Source organism: Lontra canadensis, unplaced genomic scaffold (genome assembly GCF_010015895.1).
Source record: "Lontra canadensis isolate GAN:19392208 unplaced genomic scaffold, GSC_riverotter_1.0 scaffold32, whole genome shotgun sequence".
In the NCBI taxonomy this organism is placed as follows: Eukaryota; Metazoa; Chordata; class Mammalia; order Carnivora; family Mustelidae; genus Lontra; species Lontra canadensis.
In genome coordinates, this window is record NW_022631026.1 from 5844934 (window position 1) to 5858129 (window position 13196).

The 13196-nt window shown below is 38.1% G+C and overlaps 1 protein-coding gene across 15 annotated transcripts in view; it reads right to left on the minus strand.

Annotated features, from left to right (window-relative positions):
• Positions 1 to 13196, minus strand: part of KIDINS220 (kinase D interacting substrate 220) — a 99443-nt gene that overhangs the window by 45001 nt on the left and 41246 nt on the right. For all 15 annotated transcript variants that reach the window (XM_032866801.1, XM_032866799.1, XM_032866800.1 and 12 more), the window contains exons 15-22: positions 12812 to 12977; positions 10651 to 10802; positions 10175 to 10464; positions 9298 to 9438; positions 8342 to 8585; positions 8089 to 8177; positions 6522 to 6666; positions 1897 to 2059 (exon numbers count right to left, since the gene is read on the minus strand). In XM_032866801.1, coding sequence (XP_032722692.1) covers positions 1897 to 2059; positions 6522 to 6666; positions 8089 to 8177; positions 8342 to 8585; positions 9298 to 9438; positions 10175 to 10464; positions 10651 to 10802; positions 12812 to 12977 — 1390 coding nt within the window. The remainder of the gene's footprint in view (positions 1 to 1896; positions 2060 to 6521; positions 6667 to 8088; positions 8178 to 8341; positions 8586 to 9297; positions 9439 to 10174; positions 10465 to 10650; positions 10803 to 12811; positions 12978 to 13196) is intronic.

Below are 13196 nucleotides of genomic sequence, written 5' to 3' on the forward strand. Positions count from 1 at the left end.
CCTTTCTCAGACATATTTTTATTTAGACACAAATAATTTCTCAAGGATAAGCTGAAGTGCCAAAGGACCATCTGTCCATGCTACTTAGCACTTTGTGTAAAAAATACACCATGTGAAGAATAAATCCCATTATATTGGTATGAATTATAATTAAGAAGTTAAAACATTAAAAAAGTTCAATTTTAACTGCTGAATAATAACTGTACTCATCTAGCAAACAATCGTAACTACACAACACGTCATGATGTAAAACTTATTCACGAAATAAAACAATACTTTTCTACACAACCAAGAGAAAAACCAATCGTATATCTTATAAGAAAAAGATAATTTCTAAAATATCAAAGAGCAGAAGCAACTCAGTGCCACTTATCTACAGCATGTGGCCATTATGTATCACTGCCATCTGCTGGAACACCTACTGGATAGAGCACACAGTTTAAACAACTTTGGTATAAATTAAACAGCAAAACCAAGAAGAGTTCATATCTGTAGACTATTACGACACCATTCTCTGTAATCCTAAAGCTAGTTATTTACCTAGGATTTAAAAAAATACATATATGAAAAATGGGGAGGGGCCCCTGCATGGTCCAGTTGGTTAAGCAACCAACTCTTGATTTCAGCTCGTCATGATCTCAGGGTCCTGAAGTGGAGCCCCGCATTGGGCCCTGCACTCAGCATGGAGTCTGTTTGAGTGTCCTCTCCCTCCCCCTCTGCCCTTCCCTCATTCTCTTGCCCCCCCTCTTTCTCTAAAGTAAATAAAAGCTTTAAAAAATATGGGGATTGGGGCGCCTGGGTGGCTCAGTGGTTTAAGCCACTGCCTTCAGCTCAGGTCATGATCTCAAGGTCCTAGGATCGAGTCCCGCATCAAGCTCTCTGCTCGGCAGGGAGCCTGCTTCCCTCTCACTCTCTCTGCCTGCCTCTCTGCCTGCTTGTGATCTCTCTCTGTCAAAGAAATAAATAAAAAAAAAAATATATATATATATATATATATAAAATATGGGGATTGAAAAATCAGGAAAAACCGTATACTGACAGTACTTTAAGAAAAAACTTTTGTAATCTCAGAAGTTTTAATATAGGAACTATATACTAAATGCTTTGTTAGAGTTAGCATTTCATTTATATGTTAAAATAATTGTTTCAGTTACACCGAGTTTTATAAAATTGTCTAATTTCTTGGTACTATTTGTTTTCTAAGGGAAATTTATTTCAAGCAGCAATTGAACACTGAAGGTATTAAGTATTCTGACAAAAAGGATTTTAACTTCATTTCTGAATTGATAAATTGTCAACTCTTAAAACTTTACATACCCGACATTTCACTGAACCTTAACTGCATGTTATTTAAGAAAAAATTTATCAATTTTAAAAGTACTTCAAATCACTGAGCTTAAAGTAACAATAAATTACTATTTAATGCAAAGAATGTTTTCCAGCTTATATTCAGTTTCAAAAAATCCTCCAGATACAAAACTGAAAATATCTGCAATAATGATTTAAAAAATTTAACCTCCTTAATATTCAATGAAGACACAGAATAAAAAATAAAATGGAAATAATAATAACATTTCAAGATTTGCATTTTGTATGTACAAATACACAAAACTAATAGAACTATTAACTTTTTTTTACCATGTAAGTTACACTGAAAAGGAAAGACTATATCCAACTGAAGATGTAAATTTTACATTAGATATTTACCTGTGCTAATATGACTCCAAAATTATAATGGAATTAATGAGAATGGTTGAATCCATCCAGAAGTATACATTTCATGCATATTATTTTATATTCACTTTGCTTTTATGCATTAACTTATAACTATAAGTTATAAATTATAACTAACTCAATCTAAAATAAAGTGAAATATCAAGAGGCCAGACAAAGTACCTTTCATAGATGGTTTTTAATGTCATTTGATCTGGAATACCTTCAGTCTCTTCCAAATATAATATGAGCCATGAAGTTCGGTAAGGCCATTGCTCAGTAAGGTTGATCCAGCTAGCAAGCCTGTCCCAGTTGAAACTAATCTGATTGGCTCTCAGTAATCGTCCTTTAAAAAAATACAAAAACATTCTAAAATTAATAGATGTGTACTATTATACTAAGTGAAACATTTAGCATGTTGACAATTAATTTAAATATTTAAAAGTTGCAACTTAATTTTCACTGCAAATTCAAATCTACTATTTCCAGGGCTTCTATAATCCAAAGAGCTGTACTGGAAAAATTCTAGGGATTAAACACAATTCTGTTCAATTCTAAAGTAATTTTTTGGTGTCATTTGCCACTAGTGTTATAATCTGCTTTGACCATGCACATGCAGGCAAAAATCTTTCAGAACTATGTGTCAGACAGTCTCAACACTGCCCACAATCAGACAGCAGAACATCGATGCACCCGTGACAGACCGCATCCCCTAAAGTGCCATCTCAGCTGCTAGGCAAATGGTTCAGTGCATTAGGTGATCGGTTCTATGGAACAAATGAATAAAGCAAGGTATATGTATAGAAGGAGGAAGTATAATTTATATAAGATAACAAAGGAAGTTCCCGATGAAAAGCTGACTTTTAAGCAAAAACTTCAAAGGAGATGAGAAGGCCAGTATACATCTCTCCAAAGAAAGATCATTACAGGCAGAAGCAGAAGCCCTTGGGCAGAAACATGCCTGGCATTTTCAGGACACAGCAAAGAGGTCAGTAAGGGATCGAAGAGCAGGGTAGGAGAAGATGAGGTCAGAGATAGGGAAAGAGGTAGAGAGAAAGACATCAAAAAGGGCCCTGTAAGAAACTGTAAGGACTTAATATTTTTATCTTTAGCAAAATGGGAAAATAAGAGTTCTGAGCAGAGAAATAACATGACTGGCTTCTGTTTCGAAAGGACACTGTAGCTGCCGTATGGAGAACAGACCACAGAGGAAAGAGGAGGAGCAGGCGACTGCTGTAATGAATACAGATGAGACACAATGATGCGGAGGACAAGCATAGTATGTTACAAACCACGACAAGTGGTTATATTCTGGATATGGTCTGAAAACAGAACTCACGGATGTACTACAGCTTGGAAGGGGTATATGTAAACATGATATCAAGGTTCTTCCCCACCAGGGAACTGGAAAAAGAGTTGCATTAACTGAGATTGGGAGATGGGAGATGGGAGACGATGGATGGATTAAGTTTGGGGCAGGGGATCAGGAGTTCACTTTTGGACACGGTATGGTCTCAGACATATATTAGACCCCACTAGGTATCAAGCAGGCAGCTGAAGAACAACAAGGCTGAAGATATACATCTGAGAATCTTTTGCATGTAAATGGTATGTAACCCTTTGGGACTAAATGAGATCACCAAAGGAGCTGGTTCAGATAAAAAAGAGAAGAAACAATGACAGCACAAGGGGCATCCTGACACTAAGGGTAAGGGTAGATGAGGTTTTTATGGTACTTATTATTACATGACTTTATATGTTCTGTCTTTACCAACAGCGCAAGAACTTTGTCTTGTTCACTGCCTATCTCCACAATACTCAGACTGATACCTGGCATATCAAGATACTCACATTTTATTTATTAAATATGTACAAGGATACTGATAACATACTAGAACATTTCCATTGTAGAACATAATCAATAAAGTTTGAGACCTCACTTAAAGGCATTTAATTACCAAAAATATTGCACATATATTAGACACAACCTCACTTGCAGTTTAGTTTATAGCACGCACCCCAACCTTATTCTAAAAGCAAATTCCAGTATAACTATCGTAATGGTGTTAACACTAGTCAATATTACTAAGTACCATTCAATACCATGCAAAGGAACATATACTTACATATTAAATTTATATTTATGTTTATATGTATTTAAATTTATATGTAAGCATTACCATGGTGAAGAGCAGAATTCCATGCATGGAATCCAGTCACAGGGCACTAATCTTCAATTTTATTGTTAGCATTATTTATTTATTTTTTTATTTTTTTATTTTTTTAAGATTTATTTATTTATTTATTTATTTGACAAAGAGAGAGAAATCACAAGGAGGCAGAGAGGCAGGCAGAGAGAGAGTGGGAAGCAGGCTCCCCGCTGAGCAGAGAGCCCGACACGGGACTCCATCCCAGGACCCCGAGATCACGACCTGAGCTGAAGGCAGAGGCTTAACCCACTGAGCCACCCAGGTGACCCAGCATTTTTATTTAAAATGTCATTTGAAAACTGAAACAACTGCAGCATATAAAATGTGAATTTCAACTTTAAAATTTTATTTACTTATTTATTTTATTTGAGAGAGAGAGAGCAAGCAAGCGAGCATGGGCATATGAGTAAGAGTGCAAGGGCAGAGGGGGGTAGATACAGATTCCCTGCCGAGCAGGGAGCCTGAGGATCCTAGGATGATCCTAGGACACTAGGATCATGACCTGAGCCAAAAACAGATGCTTAACCAACTGAGCCACCCAGGCTTCCCCAAATTTCAACATTTTAAATTATAAGTTAATTAAGATCCATGTTCATGGATTGGAAGACTCAATATTGATATTTTAACCCAAGTCATCTAAAATTCAATGAAATCTGTCAAAATTCCCATAAGCTTTTTCGCAGAAATAGAAAAACCCATCCTAAAATTCATATGGAATCTGTGACACTGAATAGCCAAAATAATCCTGAAAAAGAACAAAACCAGAGGACTCATACTTCCTTATCTCAAAACTGACTACAAAGCCACAGCAATCAAAACAGTACAGAATGGCATAAACACAGGCATACAGGTCAATAGAATAGAAGAGAACAGGAGAGCCCAGAAATAAATCCCCATGTATATGGTCAAATGATTTTGACAAGGGTGCCAAGACCATTAGATGGGAAAAGGACGGTCTCTTCAATAAATGGTGCTGGGGAAACTGGAGATCCACATGCTTAAGAATGAAGTTGAACCCCTACTTAACACCATATATAAAAATTAACTCAAAATAGATCAGGTTACTTAAATGTAACTTAAAACAATAAAATGCTTAGAATAAAACATAGGACAAAAACTTCTCAACACCGGATTTGGCAGTGCTTTCTTGAATAGAACACCAAAGGCATATAAACAACAACAACAACAACAACAAAAACAGACAAACGGAACTTCATGAAAATTTTAAAATTCTGTACACCAAAAGGCACTATCCACAAAGTAAAAATGCAACCCACAGAATGGGAGAAAACATCTGCAAATCATGTATATGGCAAGGAATTAATATCCACAATAGAGGGAACTTCTAAAACTCAACAATAAAAAACCCAAACAACTCTATCCAAAAATGGACAAAGGACTTAGATAAACATTTCTCCAAAGAAGATACAGGAATGGCCAATAAGCATATGAAAAGATGCTCAACAGCACCAATCACTAGGAAAATGCAAATCCAATCGACAATGAGATACTACCTCTCACCTAATAGGATGGCTACTATCAAAAAAATAGAAAGAAACAAGTGTTGGCGAGGATGTAGAGAAATTGGAACCTTTGTGCATGGTTGGTAGGAATGTAAAATGGTGGAGTCATGGAAAACAGAATTAAGGTTCCTCAAAAAATTCAAAAATAGAAATACCATGTGACCCAGCAACTCCATTTCTGAGTATATATCCAAAAGAACTGAAATCATGGTCATGGAAAATATTAAGACGCACTCATGTTCATAGCAGCATTATTCACAAGAGCTAAAATATGGAAGCAACCCACATGTCCATCAACAAATGAATGGTTAAGCCAAAATGTGATATATACATACAACAGAATACTACTCATTCTTTAAAAGGAAAGAAATTATGCATGCTACAGCATGAACCTTGAACACATTATGTTAAGTGAAATAAGCCAGTCACAAAAAGATAAATACTATATGATTCCACTTATATGAGGTACTTAGCATAGTAATATTCTGTAGAGACAGAACAGTGGTTGCAAGGCACTGAGGTAGGGGAGAAAGGGGAGATATGATATAATGGGTACAGAGTTTCAGTTTTACAAGACGGAGAGAATTATGGGGATAGGTGGTAGTGATGGCCACACAACAGTGTGAATCCATTTAATCCTACCAAACTGTGCCCTTGAATATGGTTAAGACAGTAAATTTTGTTGTGTATTTTATTTAACCCAATAAAAAAGAAAAAAATCTGTCATTTGAAAACTGAAACAATAGCAGTGTATAAAATCTGAATGTCAACATTTTAAATTATAAGTTAATTATACTCAGTCATACAAATTAGCATTAAAATTATCTTTATACAAAGAGAAAAACCTGAGGTGAAATAAAAGATTTTTTAAGTCATAGAGTTTTAAAAATAACAGTGTACAACCGATGGTTGATTTTCATCGTCAAAACTAATGTAGGTTTTATTAGATATACTTAATGCAAATAAAAGTGGTACACAGCAGTACAAACGTTACGAACACAGTACATCCTTTTGTTTCTGAAACTGAATTGCTTTCCTAATGTGATCAAGTTTATTATCTACTATAAGAAGTTACCTGTCACAGAAACAATATTAAGTAACCTTCTCATGGTCTGAGGACTTATGTCACTGAACCAGTCCTCGGTAACCAGCAGTTTTGTAAGATCAAAGGACATCTGCCGAGTAATGGTCCGCTGCATCTGCCTTCTCCGGTAAGTATCCTGAAAGAGTTTAAGAACAATGAGAATAAACCAATACTTCAAGTCTGAGAACTTAGGGCTTTTTGAGAAGTTATGGTATGTTTATGATGACAACAAAAACAATCCACAGTGTTAGTCAAAGAGGAAGATTATATAACAATAATAGGCATTATTACTGTTATTCCCGGAGGCAAATCTTTACAGAGCAGTTATAAAGTAGTATTAGCAGCAACTGCATCCAATAGTGTGGTTTAACTTCAGATGTATTTTGATTTATTGCTGTACAGGTAGAGAAAGCTAAATGCCTTGAAGATTATAAATAAGCAAAATTTGGTAGAGAATTCAAGTCAAACTCTTACAGGAGTTCTAGTATCAGAGGGACCCTGAAATAATAGAGTACATAAACTCTTTATTTCAAGGATTCAGCATTTTGATGTTTAGGTGATTTTTAAATGTATGACAACTACGTTTACATATGGGTAAGAATTAGAGGCACCCCTTCTAGTCAGAGGAAGAACAGGCACAACAAAGGCGAGTTCTCCTCTGAAGTCATAGTGGATGCAAGCACAGGGAGCCCAAGAGGCCAGACTACTAAGAGACAAATTCGAAATGGGAAATGATACCCTCCTAATTTAGTATTATCAACTGTCTTTCATATTAATTTTGCATTCATACTTGTACAGGTTAGAGACATAAAATCAAAACATCAAAATGTCACTGAAAACACGTATAAAATGTCTCAAATGTAATGGTAGCAAACCAGAAAAAGAAAAGAGTGCCAGTGCCAGCCCAGCGTTAAGTGGCACTCTCACCATCCCATACCGTCAAGTGGATATCTCCCTATCTTGTAACATGCCCTCGATCTATGTACAAAACAGGGTTCTAAGAGTGGGGTAGGGCAGGGAAAACCTGAGTGTTCGAGGAGAAACCCAGACGGCCGGGCAGGACACAAAATCACTGCGTGGGTGTAAAAGAAAGGGACGGAGCTCACAGACATCAGGGAGGGAGAAAGGTCAGCAGGAAGCGCACGGAGCTCTTCTCACACCATGAGCCTCTTTCCCTGCTATAGTCTTGTGGCAATGGGCACCTGGAATGGGTACAACCTGACCTGGAATGGATATGGGGCTTCTCCACCCTGGATGACGTCCTCTGGAGAGCTTTAAAATCTCACTCACAGAGAGCCTAATTCGGCTGCTCTGAGGCAGGGTGCCTGGGAACAGGCCAGGAGAGGAGGGGGGACTACTGTGCAATCCACAGTTGCTATGGGCTCCAGGCTCACGTAGTTCCTAAAAAGCCATCTGAAGCCGAAAGGAAATTCAGTAATAAAATATATTGGATGAGCTTAATGCAGCATCTACAGCAGCTTATATTTAAGTAGCATCACCTTCGCTCTACTTGAACAGCAGCACAAGAACACGTGGCTCAGAACAAGGGGCAGCTTACCCGTCTGTTCAGGGCCGTTCTGCTACCGAGCTTAGTCATCTCTCCAAGGCTGTTCTGTGAAACTCTTCTGTCAGCATCTTCCTGGGTCCCTTAAAGAATTTGTTGAGAGAGCACCACTGTATTAAAATTCTGTCGTACATGACATATAAAGAGAAGTGAAATACCAACAGTATTTTTCAAGGTAAAAGGTGAGTCACCATAAAACATTACGTAACTACTTCAAACCGAAGTGCCCGCAGAACTAACTCTTTACCTGCAGTATCTGGGCACGGAATGTCCCCATTTGTCGTTGAAGTCACAAGAAATTTTCTTGCATTGCTGAGTCCACGACTATTAAGAAAAACAGGTAAGTGAACTATATTGCGCATATAGTCGTGTCCGTTTATATTTGAATCACGAAGCACGCTGTTGAGGTTCTGGTTAATTGCCTTGATGATAATATGCGGATCACTTGCAAAAATGGCAATGAAGGGGCCTTTTGAAAACAGAACTCGGACCTGTGGTAGAAAAAATGTGTACTTATGATACAAAGTTCAAATTATCCAAAACAACAAAAAGCCTCTCAAAATCCGTATTATCCTTTGGTGACTATATTTTTTAAATATTACTTTTTTCAAAATATTATTTCATATGAAAATAAATTTCATTAAGGTCTCAATCTGGTTGTTTACCATCTGACAATTTTTCATCACCTAACTGTGATAAAACCTCCACAGAAAACAATTAACCCTGTCCTATTCTGAGATATTTGTGGCCTACATAAAAGGAAAGATCAACACACACAGACATATTTGTGAGCAGACATGAGGCGCTGGGCACACTGGTGTCTCTCCACAGCTACACACTACTGCTTTACCATGCCTCACAGAGAGCCACTGATGTACCCCAACTTCAACAAAAACTACAGATTCTGGGGGTTCCCTACCGTTGCCTCTGATTCTAACCATAATCATCTGCAAAAGAAAGCTGGAGTCACACCATGGACTTTAGAGCTACTCTGTTCATTTGCTCACACAGCCATTGGGCTAAAATTGTTTAAATCTGTTTGTAATGAGACATTTACTCCTATTATGCTTTTGCACTTAAAAAAAAAATGGTTGGTTTTACAAAAGAAAAAGTACTATTCAAATTCCACTTGAGAAATTCACAAGTCATTCCTCTCGGCTGCCACATGTGACAAATGTAAGTTTCAGGATGGCTAAGACATACAGTGTCCAGCATTTGGAGTACTTTGTCCTGCTCGCAGGCATCCAGTCCATCAATGATCACCACCAGCCTTGTCTGATTCTGAGTGAAACTGTCAATGGTTTTTGCCATCCTGGCCATCAACTCCACTTCACACTTAAGAACCTGCACAACAGAAAGGACAGAAGCACTAAAGATGTAAGAAATTGAAGCACATTTCTTAAAAAGCCTGACAGAATCTCATCTAACAGGAAGAAAAGAAATCCCAAGTCCTCACAGCCAGTTCTGGTCCCACGTAAAACTGCGGTGAGTGCTTCACAATTTATAAAGTGACTTTACATAAATTAGAGCCCTTCACCCTTATAATGAGGTAGCCACAGTCATAACCACTTCAAAAGGACACACTAGGCTGAGTGACTTATTTGCCGAGATCACATGCTCTGAAAGTCACTGAACACAAATTCAAACACCACATTACAGTTGGCTCCTGATGGCCTGTGACCTTGATCAAAGGAAAGGGGCTATAGATATTCCATGAAGTCCCTTTTGAATCTAAAAGTACAGTCCTATTTTATATGTTTTAGTGGTTTAATGTGCCATCTCCACTGAGGAGCACATCTTCTCAGGCAGGAAACCCAGGGTTATTAGGTAGGTGGTGGTGACCTGTAGAGCAATCTCCTAATTCCTAGGAGTACCTTATAAGAGTCTATTTTATAAAAACCTGTATTGTTTTAATTTTTCCCACTTCAAGCATACATTTCCACAGGGCAAATGTGGACTAAAACTAAAAACAAATGCAACACTGTAACACTGACAGAACCCACGCCCTAAAGCCCCTCCATCAAGGTCATGGTGGCAATACTCACATTCAGTTACTTCCTAATGATCCGTGAGTGCTTACCTTCATGAATCCTTCACTTTTTAGTTTGTGCAGTTTGGAGGCAGCATTATGGAGGCGTTTCCTCTGAGAATTCAGGAGAGAGTCCAGCACCTGCCACCACGTACGGCAGTTCAGCACGAAGGCCAATCCCACTATTGATGCGATTGATATGAGGACAGCATTCACCGTCAGGTGTTTCGGGTCGACTCTGAAGATAGCCAGGAGAGTAATTCCAGCAATAATGCAGCCGAAGATAAAAAGGAAGATGACAAACGATGGCAGGCAACAGGTCTTTTTCCATTTCTTTTTGCCTGTAAGACAGAAAATGGTTTTACCAATTACTTACATACCAAGTATCTAGAAGACCATAAACATGAGAGTCATGGCGTATGAATTTCTAACACTCAATTCATGTTTTCACAGAAGTGCACTGAATATCCATCCCATCCTCATCCCCTACACATGCATACAGAGGAGGAGGAGTAAGGAAGGCCTACCCTGCGAATCTTCAGTCTTGAATACTCGAAAGAGCCTGGTCGCCAAAAAGCCAAACTCTCTCTCACAGGCATCCGAGAGAGTCGCGATCATTTCAGCCATCGATGTTTCTCCACCTACACTGGACAGCCTGTTGTAATCTGTGAACAAAAACCTTGGGGGGAAAGGGGGAAGAAAGTGTTACTCGGATATCTAAAGAAATAAATAATTTCCACATATGTCATCTCTGTATCATGTGACTACATTTTCTTAAAGTCTCTTTTAAAATATTGTCATTGAAGTTCTGAAGAGGGAAAATAATTTGTAACTAGGTTCCTCCCACTTCTAGTATCAGACATACTTGTCTTAGGAAAAGGCAATAACCCAAGTGAAATGCAGCAGAGTTGTATGAAGTTAACTGATGAAAAGCAGAGGGGTAAAACATGGCGGCAGAGCTCAGGCAAGGCATCGGCCACCTGCAGTGGCCGATGGCACAGTGACTGAAAGAGCCACGCAGGGAAGTGTGTGAGGCACCAACCAAGAGATCAGAACGCTGACAGGATACTACAGTCATTAAGAATTTAAGGCCATTTGAAAACTCAAGTTTTAGAATGTTTTATTTATAGCTTAAACATTTAGTAAGGATTTAGAAATGAGGTGTAAAAGATTCTTTTCAGGTTATCTTTGAGATAACTGAATCATTTGTATCCTGATTCTCCGAATGGGTAGGACTTCTGCATTTGCTCCTTTCTCCCCTTCCATCCGTAAACTAAATGCTCATCTCAATGGTATGTAAAAGCACTGTTTTCAAAATACAGTCCAGGACCACACTATACTCTGTTGTGTGACCTTGACTTATGCTATTTTTATTTTTAGATTTTATTTATTTATTTGACAGACAGAGATCACAAGTAGGCAGAGAGGCAGGTACAGAGAGAGGAGGAAGCAGGCTCCCTGCTGAGCAGAGAGCCTGATGCAGGGCTCGATCCCAGGACCCTGGGATCATGACCTGAGCCAAAGGCAGAGGCTTTAATCCACTGAGCCACCCAGGCAAAATTTATGCTATTTTAATTGTTCTTTTTTTGAAATACCGTGTCATTAATTTAAAATAAATTTTCTGTGAAAATATTTCCCTCAATTATTTTATTCTACTCCGCATGTTTTCTTAACTTTTTCATTTTACCTTTTCATTTGTAAATCCTTCTAATATTTAATCATATATGCTAATTATGTAAGTTTTTATTTTTATTTTTATCTCTTATATTCATAGTTTTGATGTTTCATCTGGTTTGGCTTATTTATTTTCAACTTAAGTTACACATTTTATCTTTAATAATTTTAAAATTCTTAATCATTAGTATGCATTTAACTATTTTGCTAATTTCTACTGAATTCCTCTTGCTTTCAATTCTGTTTTTCACTTGATGTTCCTCTGGAGCCCTCTACCTTTCCTTTATTCTTGACATATATGTTTTTCACCTTTTCTGAACTATTTTCTCATACATTTCCTATTTGACATTAATGATAATTTTAGATAGGCAAGTCAATTTATTTCCGCAGGCGAGGAAAAAGCATCTCAGAGGGCACGCTCAGTAGCCAAGATCACAGGCTAATGAAAGTGGATGCCAGGACCCCATTCTACATCCTGTGCTCTCTTCAAAGTGTTCCCAAAGGATGGAAAAGGTGTCATGTCATGGCAGGGTGGGATATGCTCAGATCAAATTTGGTAAATCCAAGTTAACCAGAATTTTTTAGGGAGAGGTGTCTTTGTTCCTTTTACATACAAGAGGAAGATATAATATAAAGTGATTTCTCAAACCTATTTAACCAGGACATGTTATTTGATTTCTCATTTACGAAGTTTAAGAAAAATGCCTTGGGATGCCTGGGTGGCTCAGTCAGTTAAGCATCTCCCTTTGGCTTGGGTCATGATCCCAGGGTCTTGGGATTGAGTCCCATGAGAGGCTCATGGGACTCTTGCTTGATGGGAATGTGCTTCTCCCTCTCCCTCTGCCTGCCGCTCCCCCTGCTTGAGCGCGCGTGCTCTCTCTCTCTCTGACAGATAAATAAAATCTAAAAAAAAAGAAACCAATGTTTTTTTGGAATGTACACTGAGAAAGCATTATAAACTTTATTTTTGCTTCATCTTACAAAAAGCTACTTCTGTCAAAGGGACCAACTTACCTCACAGGTAAAGCTTTAGTGGTCTGCTCTGGCAATTCAGGTGGGTTTACGAACATCAATTTGAGGAGGAGTTCCAAATATCCAATATGTCTTGCCAATCTAGTGCTGAGGACCCAGGCCCAATTCCAACTCTCTCCTTCCCTTCGTCCACCAAAGTAAATGACAACTGAAATGCACAGTTTAAAAAAATTATTCAAAACAATCATGACCCAAGCAGCCTCTTTTCTCACACTGGCAAATATTAAGTACTGAGAGGCAGGCTTACAAGACTTTCCCTGGTTCCATGCTATTTCCTAGCTATTCCTCAAAGAATTCCTCAGCTAATTCACCAACACGGAGAATGTGTGTAGAAAATAAACTAACGGGCGCCTGGGTGGCTCAGTGG